Source organism: Cucurbita pepo, chromosome LG13 (genome assembly GCF_002806865.2).
Source record: "Cucurbita pepo subsp. pepo cultivar mu-cu-16 chromosome LG13, ASM280686v2, whole genome shotgun sequence".
Classification (NCBI taxonomy): Eukaryota; Viridiplantae; Streptophyta; class Magnoliopsida; order Cucurbitales; family Cucurbitaceae; genus Cucurbita; species Cucurbita pepo.
Genome location: NC_036650.1, coordinates 205036 through 223734, shown reverse-complemented (window position 1 = coordinate 223734; position 18699 = coordinate 205036). Strand labels below are relative to the sequence as shown.

General features: G+C 36.6%; 2 protein-coding genes across 4 annotated transcripts; both read left to right on the top strand.

The window, feature by feature from the left end:
* The first annotated feature begins 4927 nt into the window (after positions 1-4927).
* LOC111807991 (ABC transporter G family member 21-like) lies at positions 4928-7881 on the top strand. The gene is made up of 5 exons (XM_023693742.1): positions 4928-5451; positions 5541-6348; positions 6415-6606; positions 6683-6864; positions 6950-7881. Exons 1-5 carry the CDS (start codon positions 5305-5307, stop codon positions 7604-7606), a joined length of 1986 nt encoding a protein of 661 aa, XP_023549510.1. The 5' UTR covers positions 4928-5304; the 3' UTR covers positions 7607-7881.
* Positions 7882-11417: 3536 nt separating this feature from the next.
* LOC111808015 (putative phospholipid-transporting ATPase 9) lies at positions 11418-18692 on the top strand. 3 transcript variants are annotated; one of them, XM_023693772.1, is made up of 14 exons: positions 11418-11528; positions 11665-11815; positions 12295-12809; positions 13635-14992; positions 15298-15408; positions 15498-15739; positions 15859-15893; positions 16015-16103; positions 16185-16293; positions 16591-16800; positions 16977-17102; positions 17216-17314; positions 17443-17634; positions 17900-18692. In XM_023693772.1, exons 3-14 carry the CDS (start codon positions 12411-12413, stop codon positions 18518-18520), a joined length of 3591 nt encoding a protein of 1196 aa, XP_023549540.1. In that variant the 5' UTR covers positions 11418-11528; positions 11665-11815; positions 12295-12410; the 3' UTR covers positions 18521-18692. The 3 variants fall into 3 exon arrangements, with proteins under 3 accessions (XP_023549540.1, XP_023549538.1, XP_023549539.1); XM_023693770.1 differs by lacking the exon at positions 15859-15893 and having other exon boundaries at positions 15498-15774; XM_023693771.1 differs by lacking the exons at positions 11418-11528; positions 11665-11815; positions 15859-15893 and having other exon boundaries at positions 12092-12809; positions 15498-15774.
* Positions 18693-18699: the final 7 nt, after the last annotated feature.

Genomic DNA, 18699 nt, shown 5'->3' with positions numbered 1-18699 from the left:
CCCCGCCCCACCCCACCCCACCCCACCCCACTGTGAACGTTGAACACAGCTGCGGGTGCCGTGTGTCCATTCCATAGTTCAAACTAATACTGAAAATGGGAAACTGAGGGATGTTAATGCTCAAGTTAGGCATTGACTTGGTAGTTTAAATACTAGGAAAGCAGCAAAGATTGTTTGGTGGGTGTGGGTACATTATGTCCATGCCTTGTCTAGTGCTGTATGTATATAATGCCAAGTCATGCCAACCGATATCCTATGAACATCACTTAGTGGACATGACTATATGCCCACGCTTGCACCCCCTCATCTCCTTAAACTTATTGAGGTGTAAACTTATAATTGCACTTTTATTCTCGTTTTGTTTTGGTGGAGCAACTTTTACAAGCATTGAGTCCCATACTTTGAATTGTCGCGGAAGGAATCATTGTCATACTTGCTACTTGTGTCGGTATCATACTCGTCCGATGGGCCATAGGTCCTATGTAGTGAAGTAATACCCATCTAATTTTATTTAGAAAGAAATCGAACTCCTTAGAACGTACAACTATCCTGTTCGAAGATGTCGAAAAAGTGATTGAAGGTCGGATCTCTTAGATAAGGACGAACTATGGGTTGAATAAAGAGAGCATTCAGCTCCCAACATAGAAAATTGAGAGAGGTTTTATCTTTATGAAGAAGCTTTAAAAGTGGGGGAAAGTAAATCCTTTTGTTGTATTTTCCTTTTCCCCCCTCCAAAATAATTCAACTTTCCCTTTTCTTCTAACTTTTTGTCCATTTTATCCATAATAAAGCAAATTTGAAGTATTTTTAGACTCATTTTTTAAAAAAAAATGTGAGCAAATCCTGGGAAGGGATCTTTGTGGGTCAGGTTGGACAATCCCTTAATGCAAGCAAGAACCAAAGTTGAGGAGAAAAGGAAGCATGAGATGCAACGTGTAGGAAGTTCCCATCTTCATCGCTCTCTCAGCTACCCTGTAAAGAGTAAAGATGATGATGATGATTCATTCCCTTTCAAAAGGATACCCAAATCACATTTTCAACCTCTTTTCCAACACAAAATCATACACGCACCACATCAAAACCTAAATTAAACAACATTTATAACTCAATTATTTCCTTCAATGGTACGACTTTCGATGCTACGTTGATTGCTTAAAATCAAAGGTGGTAACTTTTTGAAAAAGGGAGCGCTGAGTGTCATTGTCGTACTTTTCAAACCGTAGGACGTTCGTTATTTTGATATGTTCATGACTAATCCTTAGGAGAAATACTGTTTTTGTGGTTTTGTCAAACCTTGGGTGAGGTTGAGGTTCTTTTCCTCGATTCAACATGACTTATGTGGAAACTAAGTTTTATTCACCTATACACGTCACATGTTTTGTCTATTCTAGGCCAACACTATCTTCGAAAACTCATTCCTAAAAGAAGGTGCTCAAGACATTGTCTTGCAATGTTCGTCCCAAACCATGATACATGCATGTGGTAGCTCACTTAGCCACAGGCTAGAGATGGTGAAGAGTTGACATTATGCATCCAATATACTACGTTTTGGCACATACAACTTTGTGGAATGTCTATCTCTGATTGACCCCAAAATTGACAAGTTTTTATATTCAATTATATGAACTTAATTCTAGAGCCATTTGTCGTAACTTTCGCTAAAACTCTAACTTTTGAGGTTATGGTCTAGAACTCGACCCCTTTTAAACCTATCTTTAGTACCTTTGACAACATTATGGTTTCTAATCTAACTTATTTCCTAACTTTGACAATCATGCATGCTTTTCTCCGCCTTTATAGAGGCTAAAGGCACTACTCGCATGTCAACTTCTAAACGACTCCACATGAAAATCACAATCTACTCTACAGTTGTGACACGCTTCCAATATTATCATGATCGTTACTCAAAAAATAAGAAAAGCTTCGATTTAATAAAATATTTAAGACTAAAATAATATTGAATGTGAGTTGAGTGTCACCCGATACCATAAGGACATATATATATATATATAAAACCACATGTGTCAAAATCTAATATCAACTTTAAAAGGCGTGACTTTTATGATTTTTATTAAATTTCATACTAAATCTCTACCGACTAATATTTATTTACAGATTTATGATTAACTCGAACACAGCTTAACGTAAATTTTTTTTTTAAAAAAAAAATTAATATCATAAAAATTTCAGATATACGATGAGTACGATATTCTAGAAATTATGAAAAATAATATTTGTTAAATTATTTTAAAAGATAGCGTTGGGAATAGAATAAAGGCATATCTTTTTATTAGGTGCATGCCCACGACCAAAGTTGCCAAAAATTGAAGCTTTTATTTCTTTATTTATTTATTTTTAATTATTATAATTAAAAAAATCTCAATTTTAGAAAATTTTATCTTTTTTACTCACCAAGAATATATTTAAAGGTATTTAATCTTTTGAAAAATGAGGATTTGGCATTTTAAGAATTACATATTTTCAACATTAAATACTAAAAATAGTATTTTCTGATTAATTTGAACAATAATTCGTAATTAATTATAATTAATATTAGCATTATGAAAAAAAATTAATATAATTAATATAATCCCGAATCCAATAGATAATCTTAGAAGGTAAAAAGAAAATCGTGTTTAGCTTACTCAATCTCTAATCTATAGCCTATCAATAAACAACATGTGAGTACAGCATATCGAACGTGGAAAGATCTATATTGGCCTATGTGGGGATAATAGACATTTAAGTAGGTAACGTGATCAGATATGTAACGTCCCAGATTCACTGATAGCCTCTTTGGGCTTGCCCTTAAGGCTTTGTAAAACAGGTCTACTAGGGGAAGGTTTCCACACCCTTGTAAAGGGTGGTTTGTTCTCCTCCCCAACCAATGTGAGACATCACAGTCCACCCCCCTTTGGGGGCCAGCGTCCTCGTTGTGGGACCATCCCCAAATCCACCCCCCTTTGGGGCCCAGCGTCCTTACTGGTGTCTACCCTCCTTTGGGGAACAGCGAGAAGGTTGGCACATCGTCCGGTCTCTGGCTCTGATACCATTTGTAATGTCCCAGATCCACCGCTAGCAGATATTGTCGTCTTTGGGTTTTCCCTTTCAAGCTTGTCCTCAATGCTTTTGGGGAAGGTTTCCACACCCTTATAAATAGTGGTTGGTTCTCCTCCCCAATAAATATCAGACATCACAGGATATCTGAGATGTAAAGAAATGTCGGGATTATTAGGTACTGAATTTAGAAATTTCACGAGATGCAGGTCGAAAAGACTTCTCTATCCCTATCCTACCGGAAAGGAGGTTAAAACGGGATAACACGTATAAAGTAAAAGAATATAAATTGGTAAACTTAAGAAGGAAACAAACAAATGTTGGGTTCCAGCAAATATGAGAACATAAATTCTTCAAAAAATGCTGAAATTATGGGCACAATTTTTCAGCCATCCACCATTGCCCATTAAATAAGAATTTGACACCTTTTTTTTTTTTTCTTTTTTTTTTTTAATTATAAAAAAAAAACAAAAATATTTTTAAAAAAAGTAAAATTAATTAATTAATTAATTAAAATTAAAGATAGAGATGCCTTAGAAAAAGGCTAACCTTTTACAAAGTGTATGTTGGAGTTTTTGGCCGATGAGACAGCATTTTCCTGTGCCAAGTGGACGGTGATTATGAACTCAGCCGCTTTGGATCGTTCAATTACAACCGTCCATTCCCCTGATTTGAATATCGCATCAATTTCTTTTTTTTTTATTTTTAATTTTCTTTTAATTTTCTCTTGATTCCCATCTTTCTCTTTTTTTATTTTTCTTTGTGCATTTTAAAGCGAATTTTTCCTCTTTAATTAATTAATGGATTTCAACAATTTTCTCTTACCGCATCAATACCACTTTTGTAATTAATTATAAACCTTATTCTAAATTTTCCATAAAATTAACAAAATATCATTAATATATACATATAATATTAAATTTATATTTCTATTAATTATAATTATTATAGTAATTAGGCTTATTTATATTTTTAATTTTGTTTCCTTAATTAGGGTGTAATTTATAATATTTAATATAAATTAGGGTAGATTTGCAACTTTCTAACTTTTAGGAGTTTAATTAAGATATGTTGGTTCATTTTATTTATTTATTTATTATTACCAATACCTTTAATTTTTATTTTATATGAGAATTAAAAAAAAAGATTATATTAAAAAAAACAAAGAGTTTAAAAAGAGAAAATTAAAAATAAAATGGTTATTAAGGGAGCCTTAATTTATTAAATTTACAAGATTAAAAAAAAAAAAGCACTTTAATTTTAATATAATATAAAATAAAGAGAAAAGGACACGTGGCGAAAGATGAAAACAACATAGTTGTCCACAAAAGCCGTCACTCGTCAAATCCATTTGTTTAAGACATCCTTTTATACAACACGTGGTCGGTAGTCTCCACCATATATTTTGTTTTTTAATTTAATTATTTACACTTTATTTTCTTTTAATTTAATTTAATCTTTTTTATTTCTTATAATTAAACCAAAACCTCGGCATATATATATATATATATATATTTTTTTTTGTTAGCAAGCGGGTGTTGTTATTCTCTTGCTTGCATATATTAAGTCTCTTTCAAAATCTCTTTTTCGAAAATTTTTCTTTACCCAGACAAAAGGCTCAAGCATACGTCACTTGGTTGAGGCAACGTAAGAACGAATTGGCTTAACTCACTTGTCGTTTGGAAAGTGAGTGCTGCACAATCGCAAATCTGTTGCCATCAAGAACGCGATTAAGGTAAAGTAGTTAAGATTACTTCATTCCCTTATTTCTATACGACTCTTTGCTCCTGAACCAAAGACTCTGTTTCATGAACTGATTGAATGAGGTAAAACAATTGAGAATTGAATTGACTCTCTTGTAAACTCATGAAACTTCTTTCCCTCGGTCTCACAAGCACTAAGTTCCTTTCGGCACCTTTTGTAAATACTTTGACTTTTCTAAACTCCTGTTGCTCTGTGAGCTCGATACACTCCTGACTACTCTCGTAACATAAATTTTCATAATTCTTGAAAGATCTCGTACTAGTGAAGATAGTGGTTCGATTAGCATACGGCTTCTTCCCCAACTTTTAAGAGGAGGGTGGAGAGCCATGAATTTAGTTAGCTTCCTCTCCTCCTCTTCCTCCGCCACCTCACCGCCGTCTTCAATCTTCTTTCCCCCTCCCGCTTTATAAACTCTTCTCCACACTCTCCTTCTTCTTCGTGTTATCCAAGGTTACACCTCTCTATCTCTCCCTCTCTCCGATCATGATGCCACCGGAACAAGATACAACCGCCGCCGCCCCAACCACTCCAACCTCCCATCCCCACCCCGACGTCCTCATCCACGCCGTCCCCTCCGCCACCGACACATTCTCCATTCTCCGTCATTCCCTCTTCCCTCTTACCCTCAAGGTAGCTTATGGTAGCAGTACCCACCTAACCCATATTCATTTTTTGTTTGTTCTAACAAAATCCCTTTTCTGTGTGTTCTTTTTGGGCAGTTCGAAGACATCTCCTACACCATCAAAACCCATTCCACTAAAACCAGCGGCTGTTTATGGAGGAATCACTCCCAACCCAATACTACACGCACCATTTTGAATGGTGTTAGCGGCGTGGTTCGCCCTGGGGAGCTTCTCGCAATGCTGGGAACCTCCGGCAGCGGCAAAACCACTCTTCTAACTGCCCTTGCTGCCCGCTTGCCTGGCAAAATCTCCGGCGCCGTTACCTATAACGACAAACCCTTCTCCAGCTCCATTAAACGCAAAATCGGCTTTGTTTCCCAAGACGATGTTCTCTACCCTCATCTCACTGTCCTTGAGACTCTTACCTACGCCGCCATGCTCAGGCTGCCCAAGGAGTTGTCACAAGACGACAAGGTTGCGCAGGCGGAGATCATCATTGCGGAGCTCGGTCTCACTCGCTGCCGGAATAGTATAATCGGTGGGGGGCTTCTCCGGGGGATCTCTGGCGGGGAGAGGAAACGGGTTAGTATTGGTCACGAGATGATTGTGAACCCCAGCTTGCTTTTCTTGGATGAGCCTACTTCTGGGTTGGACTCCACCACGGCCCAGCGGATTGTCGCTACCTTGAGGGGACTGGCTCGTGGCGGTCGGACTCTGGTTATGACCATTCATCAGCCTTCGAGTCGGTTGTATAGGATGTTTGATAAGGTGCTGGTGTTGTCCGATGGCTGCCCTATTTACAGCGGCGACGCTGGTCGAGTCATGGGCTATTTTGAGTCCATTGGATATGTTCCTCCCTTCAATCTCATGAACCCAGCTGATTTTCTCCTCGATCTTGCCAATGGTATGAACATTTGAGCTCTGCTTTCCGGAATTATTTCACTCTGTTTTGACAATATTATTCCTCCAGGCATAGCGCCAGATTCAGCTCGCGAAGATCAAGTGGACCATTTCCATGGCGGATTGGACACACAAGACGATCAAAATTCCATCAAACACTCTCTGATTGCTTCATTCAGAAAGAACATTTACCCTGAAATCAAAGCAGAGATTCTTGCCAAAACGAAGATCTCCACGGTTGATTCAAGAACGGATTCCCCACGTAAGTGTCTTGTGTTTCCATTGATTTTGTGATATGGGTATTGAAAATTGAAGTGGATAAACATGGAAAATTGCAGAAGGAAGAGAAAGTCAATGGACGACGAGCTGGTGGGAGCAGTTTAGGATATTACTGAAAAGGGGATTAAGAGAAAGGCGACACGAATCGTATTCTGGGCTGAGGATTTTCCAAGTTATGTCGGTTTCGTTTCTTTCAGGGCTTTTATGGTGGCATTCGGATCCTTCGCATATACAGGATCAAGTATTATACCAACCCAATGAACAGAGTTTAATTCTCTTACCGCATTCATTAGTTAACGAATATGAAAACATGATATCTCCTGCAGGTTGGTTTAATCTTCTTCTTCTCCATCTTCTGGGGGTTCTTCCCACTGTTCAGCGCCATCTTCGCATTCCCACAAGAGCGGCCAATGCTGAACAAAGAGCGCTCCTCTGGGATGTACCGTCTGTCCTCATATTACATGGCTAGAACAGCAGGGGATTTGCCAATGGAGCTGGTTCTTCCCACCATTTTCGTGACAGTGACATACTGGATGGGGGGTTTGAAGCCATCACTGCTCCCATTTCTGCTGACCCTTTTGAGTGTTCTGCTAAACGTGCTGGTTTCGCAGGGTCTAGGCCTGGCCCTAGGCGCGATTCTGATGGAGGTGAAGCAGGCTACTACACTGGCGTCCGTTACCATGCTGGTGTTTCTCCTGGCGGGTGGGTATTACATTCAGCACATTCCTCCATTTATCTCGTGGCTTAAGTATGCGTCCTTCAGCCATTACTGCTACAGGGTTCTGGTGGGGATTCAGTATAATGTAAATGAGGTGTACCCCTGTGGGTTTGGGGTGCAGCGTTACTGCAAGGTGGGGGACTTTCCTGCTGTTAAGTGCTTGGGGATTGGGAATCCGTGGGGTGATGTGGCTGCTTTGGTGCTCATGTTGGTTGGGTATAGGGTTTTGGCTTTTCTTGCTTTGAAGATGGGACAGCCTTACTGATGTTCGTCAAGCTGCTGAGATTTTTTCTTCTTTTTGGGGACGAACAGAGTTGGTTCATTGTGTTCTTGTAGACTGGATTAGTGCTAATTGTATGTTACATACTATATTTAATCTCCATCTGAAAATGATTAGAAAATTTGAACGAATCCAACTGAACTGATCTAAACTGACTGGTTTGATTCGAATATACTATCTGTTTTTGGTTACGCCGTTGTGATTTGCTGATGGCTAACAATGTTATACGCCATGGAAATAAGGTGGTCGGTTCTTATTGATGCCATTGTGATTGTATTCATTAACGGTGAATCCAAAAATTCTAGACATGATACTTCATATATAATAAAGCTATATATGTTAACCGGGTACATGTTAAATTTAGCAAGTTCGAGTTTTTGGCTTCATTAAGTTGAAGTGATTCACTAAGAAAGCTATTATCGATCTTCAAAAGATTGTTACATTAGGTAAGTGGGGCAACCTACAATTGTTAATATAGCTCACCTGTGATAGGAGAGCAAGCATCGTCGAGGTGAGCGGGTCTATATTTCTTGATTTTAATATGACGGAACGAATCCAAAAAATAATCCCTTCTCGTGTAAAATTACAAAAGTTTTCTCCTTTGAAATCAAACAATTTGGATGTAACCGCCTAAGCCCACCGTTAAGATATTGTCCACTTTAAGCTTTACCTTTCGAGTTTCCTCTCAAAGATTTAAAACGTTTGATGAACTTAACATATATGTTGGGTTAAAATATGAAACTTAAGCACTTTCGTTTTCGGGCCATTTTAGAGTCAGATTTCAGATGAGACAGTGTTGTTAACTCGATTTGAAAAGTTGTTTTTTTGTTTTAGTATCATATCATATCCACCGAAAATTGTCCTAACCTTAAAATGTGGAAGAAAAAAGAACATTTACTCGTGTCTGTAAGACCTCGCAACCTCAACCCTGTCGAGAAGACACTCGTAGAGAAACTTAAATCATTATGTGAAAAACCTAATTTTCTTTCGATCTTTTTCAACGAAACTGTAAGGAACACTCACTTTGATGAATTTGACACATATATTGGGCTAAAATACGAAACTTAATCACTTTTGCTTCTGGGCCAATTTGCTCGGAATAGGTTTCCATACCCTTATAAAAAATGCATTGTTTCTCTCTTCAACCGATGTGGGATCTTACAATCTACCTCCTTCGGGACCCACCATCCTGGCTAGTACACCTGCACACGAGCTCACCTACGCTAGGAGGGTCGTGTCCTCTTCCTCATGCATGGTGTCTTTGGCTTTGATTATTGCACGTAGGGTTGCGAATGCCATCGTCACATCTTCATCGTTCATGCTCGTATTTTCTTGTTCGATGGTGTATTCTCATTTTTATGCTTTCCCCAAATAGTAACGTAATAAAAGAGGTTCATAAATATATATCATAAGCCCAATGTAATAATAAATTGCATAACTAAATAATTTATTAATAAACCAAACTCCGCCAAATTATTGTTATTTAAAAATATTACAATTTAAATAAAAGATTAAGAATGATTAAGATATTGATTACCTATTTTAATCATCATTAATTCCTTCCTTCATGCTCTAATTTGAATACATTCTTTGACCAATTTCAAAAACTAAATAAATTAATATGAATAATAAAAATCAAATCAACTTAAAATAATATAATTTGATGTATTAAACTGCTATATTTTTTTCCAATGTTGAATAACTCAATAATTGTGAATCAAGTATTCATTTTATAAATTGTATTTAATAAATAAGGATTACTGCCGCTGACGCCGAGTCGGCTCTTATACCGTTAGCTATGCTTGCTTGATCCCCCGACATGGTGGAGGTTCCGTAGCGCGTCATGAGCACTGGGTTAAGGGGCGGTTCGCTCAGTGAACCGCCCTTAGTTGTGCTTCATTTTGAGTCATCATTCCGCTTTCTTTCTTTATTACTTTTCTTGACTTGTCTTGGTGAATCAACCAGAACCCAATGAATAATACGGTCTTCGTTCAACTATTTCACATCCAAAACGACTCAAATTTGTTTATAAAAATAGAAAAATAAAATTTTAATGATATTTTATGTTCAACGATTTGATAATTCCAAGCACGGCATAGCTGTATTTTCCAAAAATTCAAATTAAATTACTATTTTAACCTCGTCGGGTTTTAATTTCCCTTTCCAACAAATATCCAAACAAAAAAAAGTAAATTAATTCTAAATTTAAAATCAAATTTTTTTGTTCTTTTAATGATGTCACTTTAAATAATTATTTGTATTAATTATATAATTTCTTGCTGTGTATTCTTATTGATATTTATAATGTTTAAATAGGATACCAGCTACCAGTTAATATTTACGAATAAAAAAAATATAAACTAATTAAATATTGAGAATAAAATAAAATATACTACTAATCAAATCATAAAAAAAAATATTAACGGATTACTAATATCTAAAATATATTTCATAATAAATTATTATAATATATTCTCCAAATATTATAATTATCGTAAATATGATTATTGAAAAAAAATAAATATTAGGGAAATAGAAAAATAATAGTTTTATGGATATATGATTGGTGCGTAGACTTTTGACTTTTCTGTTATTGGAAGACTTCATAAACGAAGTAAAAAGACGAACGTGCCACTTACCATAGCCTCCAAATTTGGACTTGGTCCAGATGTTAAAAGTAATTTCACCTGATGATACGATAATATCCTATAATTTATTCACTCTCGCGCGTATCTTTCCACTTCTATCACGCGCTGCGGTGCTCCGTACTTTCACCGCTACCTTCTTTTTTTGTTTTTTAGTTATTTAATTACAATTTTATTTTTAGAAAAATATATTCGTCAATTTTAGATATAAATTAAACAACATATTATATAAAAAAAATTTTATTAGCTTTGAATTTAACCTATTATTTTTTAAAAAAAAAAATTCAATTGAGAATATTATGTGCCTAATTTCAAACTAAATATTGATTTTTTACTTAAATCCTACGTTATTTTTCTTCACTTTAATACTTTTAAATTTGGTTCTTTCAATTTATTTTATTTGAAAGTAATTTTTTAAGCTAATTCGTTCTCATGTTGCCTACGGCCAAGCGACGTATGCTCGAGTCTTTGGCCTCGGTTTAAGAAGGTTTTAGAAAATGAGGGCAAAGATAGAGATTTGGAAAGAGGTGTTATATATGCAAGCGAGAGTAACAATAACTGCTCATAGTATATAACTATTGGTGGGGAGAAGTTGACAACTAGTCATATCCCCTACAGTACATTTGGGAGCATTTTAACCTTTGCAGGTGTAGACACTATTTTAGTGAATGATCATACACCTTCTACTGACCCAATATGGAATGGTAAAGACTTATCTAGGATGAAAATATATAAAAGGATTTGGAATGGACAGGACATGCAACCATGGACAGCACGTTCTGAACAAGCTGTCAATTTTAATGTCAAATAAAATTTTAAAATTTCAATTATGTGTACAACAAATTTACATTATTATTGAAAGTTTTAGATATTTAGTGTAACATCATTTTTAATTTTTAATTTTTTAAAATAAATTATTAACCATTTTATACTTTTGAATAGGAAGAATATTTATATTAATTTATGAAATTTTAAAAAAATGAGAGAAAATAGTTAAATAAAAGTCTCACATCGGAGAGAATTTAGAGAATGATATTGAGTTTATAGTTTACAATCAAGAAATATTATCTCCAGATTATTATTTTAGAAACGGAAAGCAAAGGTATAAGAATTTAAGCTGAAATGAACAATATTGAGTCGTGTTCATACTTTTTCATAGAAAAAGATTATCCCTTAGTATGGGTCTGAAGAAACATCACGAGCGAAAAGTGTTTTTCCCGCGAAAGCAAAATTAGCATTGATTAACAGAAGTTTTGAAGAAGGTTCGTTATCCTTCTAGATTTTCGCTTCAGCTCACTCCATTCTTTGATTCGTTCGGTCTGTTTAGACGAACAGATTGTTTTAATAAGTTGCTGCAAATTTCTGCTGCTATTTAATATTACTAAATTCAAATTCTAGGTCTCTTCCTCCGTTAATGCCTTCCGGAAAACGACGGACATTGACATTGTCGCACCGGGGAGTAGACCTCACGCGTACGGATTAATTTAAGCCCTCTTGGGAAGTCAAAAATCGAAGAGATGGAATCAAAGTCTTCGTTCAACCATTCAAGGTATCTCTTGCCCTTCATTTTAATTATATATACCTGTATTGCTTGATTGGAGCATTTATTAATTTATTAGTTTGGTTTACCTATTTATTTCCCTCACTTGATTACTTCTTTTCAATCCGAGGGTGCAAAAGAGAGTTTGATTTTTCTCCTTTGGTGGCTTCTGCTTATACTTTGCCGCTTCTTCCCTGTTTTTTCCTTTCAACTCTTGTTCACCTTCTCTCGTCGATTTTCCTGCATTTCTTGGCTTTTGTGCAGATTTTTGTGCGGATNGTTTAGATCTTTCTTCAATTGATTGGCTTGAGCTTTTGTGTTGTAACTGTTTCTCTGGGTTTGACTCTGTGCATTGCCACTTTGCTTTTCCTGTTTTCGGGGATTTGAAATTTCACTTTTGGGGATATATTTGTTTTTCCTGCTATTGGGGTGTTGCTGCTGGACATAAAGAAGCTTCCATTTATCATTGCAAACTTCTTTTTTCCTAGGAGGAACTTATATGTTTCAAGTTGGTTTAGTTTGAACACTCGGGGAATTTCACTTGGTGGTGGTGGTTGTGCCCTGTATTGGCGTTTGACTAGATTTTGTGTTGGTTCTCGGGAAAATGAGGACTGGAAACCGGAAGAGGAAGCTGCGGCTAAGCAAGATCTACTCATTTGCCTGTGGAAAATCATCATTGAAAGATGAAGATCATTCACAAATTGGGATGCCCGGGTTCTCCCGGGTGGTTTTCTGTAATGATCCGGATTGTTTGGAGGCTGGAATGTGTAATTATGTTAACAACTCCATCAGCTCTACAAAGTATACACCCATCACTTTTTTGCCCAAGTCCCTGTTTGAGCAGTTCAGGAGGGTGGCTAATTTTTACTTCTTGATTGCTGGAATATTAGCCTTCACCCCTCTTGCTCCTTATAGTGCTGTCAGTGCAATTATCCCTCTTATTGCAGTCATTATTGCGACAATGGTTAAAGAAGGTATTGAAGATTGGCGACGAAAGGCACAGGTAACCCTTGTTCTCTGATTTTATAATATATGTATATATATCCATATACATAGAAGCATGTATGTATATATATTATCCATTCTATCACTATTCATGTAGAATGATAGCTAGAGGATGATTAACTTTGATATTCTGGGAAATATTCTTTAGTCTATTATGCATAATGTGCTAAAAAGATAAGTAAATATCTCTTAAGGATAAAAAAGATACTGCTGAATACAACAGAGTCCTCTAGTTTTCTTTTCTTTATGTTAAGAAAACCTTTTTAATCCTAACTAGTTTTTTAAAGCAAAGTTCTTTTTATGACAATGACTAATCTAATCAATTCTTCTGGAAATTTTAGTTCAGGTTGAGGCCATATTAAGGGTGCTATAACTACTTTGATATAGTAAATGTAAATCTATGATAGGAAATTCCAAATTCTTCTCATGCTTTAGTCAAATGGGCTATTTTCTTCATTAAATGTGGTCAAGTTTCTTATAACTTTGTGCATAATAAAAAATTACTTCAAACTGTTTTGTATGGATGAAGCTTCCAACGTTTTCTTTAAGTAAAATAATAAATGTTGTGACATACAATGAAGATATTGACATTTATTTTAAAAAGTATTGAAACAGACACTTATTTATTTTTCATATTTGTTCTTACTTTTAGAATTTTCAGTTGTATGAAATAATATTTGTTAAGTTTAAATCAAAAGTTGGAAATAAAATTTAAAGAATCATTTTGTTGTTCGCAGTTTGCAATGAATCTATGATAAATAATAGGCTGTTCTTTGTCAAACTTTTGCACTTCCTTGATTTTTTGAACGACGTGTTTATCCAGGATATTGAGGTCAATAATAGAAAGGTTAAGGTTCATCAAGGTGGTGGAGTCTTTGATTATACTGAATGGAAATCTTTGCGGGTCGGAGATATAGTGAAGGTTGAAAAGGATCAATACTTTCCAGCAGACCTTCTGTTGATTTCATCCTGCTATGAGGATGGATTCTGTTATGTAGAAACGATGAACCTTGATGGGGAAACAAATCTAAAGGTAAAGCAAGCCTTGGATGCAACTGCATTTGCAAATGAGGATTCTAACTTCCGTGACTTTAAGGCTACAATCAAATGTGAAGACCCAAATGCAAATCTCTATACCTTCGTTGGGAGCATGGACTTTGAAGAGCAACAATATCCACTTTCTCCACAAAATCTTCTCCTGAGAGACTCCAAACTCCGAAACACAGAATATATATATGGGGCTGTTGTCTTTACTGGTCATGATTCAAAGGTTATTCAAAATTCTACTGATCCGCCTTCAAAAAGAAGCAAGGTTGAGAAGAAGATGGATAAAATCATATATCTGTTATTAGGCATTCTATTTGTGCTGGCATTTCTTGGATCTATAGTCTTTGGCGTCATGACTAAGGATGATCTGAAAAATGGGAGGTCAAAGAGATGGTATCTTCGACCAGATGACTCTACTATTTACTTTGATCCCAAAAATGCACCAGCTGCTGCAATTTTTCACTTTCTGACGGCACTGATGTTGTATAACTACTTTATCCCTATATCCTTGTATGTGTCTATTGAAATTGTCAAAGTTCTTCAGAGTATCTTCATCAATCAAGACATTCACATGTACTATGAAGAAGGTGACAAACCAGCACACGCCCGCACCTCCAATTTGAATGAGGAACTTGGTCAAGTTGACACTATACTCTCTGACAAGACTGGCACTTTGACCTGCAACTCAATGGAGTTTATCAAGTGTTCTGTGGCTGGAACAGCTTATGGCAGTGGTGTCACTGAAACTGAGAGAGCTATGGAAGGTAGAAATGGTATGCCAGTGCTTAATGGCAGTGGCAATGGAAATGTCTATAAGCACAATGAGAATGCTACAGATACAAATCCCCCTGTCAAAGGCTTTAATTTTAAGGACAGAAGGATTATGAACGGAAACTGGGTTAAGGAACCTCATGCAGATGTCATCCAGAAGTTCTTCCGCCTCCTTGCAACTTGTCATACAGCTATTCCCGATGTCGATGAAAACACGGGAAAGATTTCATATGAAGCTGAATCACCAGATGAAGCAGCATTTGTAATTGCTGCCAGAGAAGTTGGTTTTGAATTCTACCAGAGGACACAGACAAGTGTATCAGTTCGTGAATTGGATCCTAGGTCTGGAAGTAAGGTCGAAAGGTTAGTCTAGCTTTGGCATAGGACTTCATTTAATGTGCATGCATGAAATGTGGATTAACTTGCTTGCCTAATTGTTTTCTGCATCTTACATGTGCTTGAATTGATAATTAGGGATGGTCAGCATTTTTTTTCTCGCTCTTTCTATGTGAAGAGTGGCGTTAGCAAGACTATTGCTCTACTTATTGACTNTTACATGTGCTTGAATTGATAATTAGGGATGGTCAGCATTTTTCTTCTCGCTCTTTCTATGTGAAGAGTGGCGTTAGCAAGACTATTGCTCTACTTATTGACCTTAAATTTCACAGGACATACAAGCTTTTAAATGTTTTGGAGTTTAATAGCGCCCGGAAGAGAATGTCTGTCATAATAAGAGATGAAGATGGAAAAGTACTATTGCTATGCAAAGGTGCTGACAGGTATGTGAATTGTGATCAATACCATTTTCATTCAAGTCCTTATATCTACTTCAATTGCATTGTATCATCATAATGTGATCTCCATGCAGTGTCATGTTTGAGAGGCTTGCCAAGAATGCTAGCAGATTTGAAGAGAAAACGAAGGAGCATATCAATGAGTATGCTGATGCAGGCTTACGGACATTGGTACTTGCTTATCGTGAACTTGATGAGGAGGAATACAAGGAATTTGATAGGAAATTCTATGAAGCAAAGAATTCAGTTAGTGCAGAGAGGGAGTCATTGATTGATAAAGTAACTGATCGCATTGAAAGGGATTTAATTCTTCTTGGTTCCACAGCAGTTGAGGACAAGCTTCAAAATGGGGTGAGTGGAATGCTTAGGTTTATTCAAGAGGGTCANTGATTGATAAAGTAACTGATCGCATTGAAAGGGATTTAATTCTTCTTGGTTCCACAGCAGTTGAGGACAAGCTTCAAAATGGGGTGAGTGGAATGCTTAGGTTTATTCGAATATGTGCCCCTCTTCTATAAGCCTCCTACTTTCTTCATTGTTGATAACATTGGACTTGAAGTTGAACTTTTCTGCATTTCCTCTGCTTACTAGGTCCCTGAATGCATAGACAAACTTGCTCAAGCTGGGATTAAGATCTGGGTTTTGACTGGCGACAAGATGGAGACTGCGATCAATATTGGGTATGGCTGTTTAGATAATGAAGTTTCCTTCTTTATGTTCGTGACCAATTATTTTACTCACCCAAGATTGGGAATTTGCAGTTTTGCATGTAGTTTGCTTCGTCAAGGGATGAAACAGATTATTATAACTCTGGAAACACCAGAAATTCAAGCCTTAGAAAGGACGGGAGAGAAGGATATGATCACTAAGGTAAATCTATATACAGCCCATGACCTTTTATTACATGCAGGATGAATATTTAGTTATTATTTTATTATCCTGGTTGAAGAGTCTAATGGCAGTCATTGAACTGGTGGACTGGGGGCTTCTGAATCACATTTTAAGATTTTGACAATACCATTTGCAGTTTTTGTTAAAAAGGAAAAATCCCAAAAATATAGGAAACAGTAGCGTTGGTACTGAGAGGAAGTTTCAAAATGTGGTTCTACATAGTTTAATTTGTTAAATTGCCAGCATGTTCATAGGACTTTTCTGATTATCTTTTAGGTATCAAAAGAAAGCATCGTGCACAAGATCACTCGGGCAAGGTCTCAGCTCACTGCCTCAAGTGGAAGTTCTGAGGCTTATGCATTGATAATTGATGGGAAATCACTTACTTATGCTCTAGAGGATGATGTGAAAAATGCATTCCTTGAGCTTGCCATTGGATGTGCGTCTGTTATTTGCTGTCGCTCATCTCCAAAGCAAAAGGCAATGGTAATTGTTTAGATCCCTATCTCGATGTTTGAAAGCGTCCTTTCAAGTTTTATCATCTCAACAATGTGGAAAAAAAAAATTCAGGTCACTAAGTTGGTTAAACTTACAACGGGAAAAACAACACNAAGCGTCCTTTCAAGTTTTATCATCTCAACAATGTGGAAAAAATAATTCAGGTCACCAAGTTGGTTAAACTTACAACGGGAAAAACAACATTAGCAATTGGTGATGGTGCAAATGATGTTGGAATGCTTCAAGAAGCAGATATTGGTATTGGAATCAGTGGTGCCGAAGGAATGCAGGCATGGAAACCACTTATTATGCTATATATATATCCGAGCTATTTAACTTAGCCTTTTGTTTTGTTTTGTTTCTAACATTTTCTGTTGTTTTTTGTCACATTCGATCACTTCAGGCAGTCATGTCGAGTGATATAGCAATCGCTCAGTTCAGATATTTGGAGCGTCTACTCCTCGTTCATGGACATTGGTGTTACAGGAGATTATCGTCAATGGTAATTCCATTCACCAAGATGGATACTCCAAATTTCATATTTAAAAATACTTGGTCAATTTTATCTTCTGAAAGTATTTTATCTCTCTTCTAACGTTTCTCTTATTTGCTGGCTCTTCTTTTTGGCAGATATGCTACTTTTTTTACAAGAACTTCACATTTGGTTTTACGATTTTCTTATATGAGGCATACACTTCGTTCTCTGCACAACCTGCATATAACGACTGGTTTATGTCTCTCTACAATGTCGTGTTCTCCGCTCTGCCCGTTGTGGCTCTCGGGGTGTTTGACCAAGACGTATCTGCAAGATACTGCCTTAAGGTAATAATGTGGCAATATGTCATTTTTTTTCTTGGTTTTGTGGGGAGACGTTAAGTCCTAGGTATATTGTATGCATGTATTTATTATATACCAAACTAGATGACCATTGCAAAATAATTAAAAATTAAAAACTTATGAATCCTCAGCACCATTTGATAAAATTAATCTGAAATAAACTACAACTAAGCTTATATCTCACCTTATCTTCTAAAAGATGGTTTTGATGCGATCAATGTATCCTAAACCCTTACATTTGATGTGGCAGTTTCCTATGTTGTACCAACAAGGTGTGCAGAACGTCCTCTTCAGCTGGCGTCGGATAATCGGCTGGATGTTTAATGGTCTGTGCAGTGCGTTGATCATTTTCTTTTTCTGCACAAGTGGAATGCAGCATCAAGCATTTAACCCCGAGGGGAAGACCGTAGGGAGGGATATTCTCGGGGCGACGATGCTGTCGTGTGTTGTTTGGGTTGTCAACTTGCAGATGGCACTCTCTGTTAGCTACTTCACAATGTTACAAGTTATTTTCATCTGGGCTTCAATCTTTATCTGGTACCTTTTTCTGATGATATATGGAGCCTTCCCTGCCAGCATTTCGACAAATGCATATCGCGTGTTCCTCGAAGCCCTTGCTCCTGCAGGGTCTTATTGGGTTCTGCTGATATTTGTGGTGATCTCTACTCTCATTCCATTCTTTGTATACTCAGCATTGCAGATGAATTTCTTCCCCATGTACCATGAAAAAATACAGTGGATAAGGCACGATGGTCAGGGTCAGATAGATGATCCCGAGTTTGTCAATATGGTCAGGCAAAGCTCGATAAGACCGAGTACTGTCGGCTTCACTGCTCGTTTGGCAGCCAAAATAAGAAGAGAAAAACCATAGTATGCTGATTCCCAGAGACCGTGATCGATTGCTGTATGTTTAAATTCGGAAGTTTGCTACATTAACTGATTTGTACAGATGCATCAGCCTGCCTTATGACACGATGATAGAAAGCGCTTCTTGTATTATTGTTATTCTTGGCTTCCTCTTTTAGGAAGGAGTTTTTTTTTTTTTTTTTC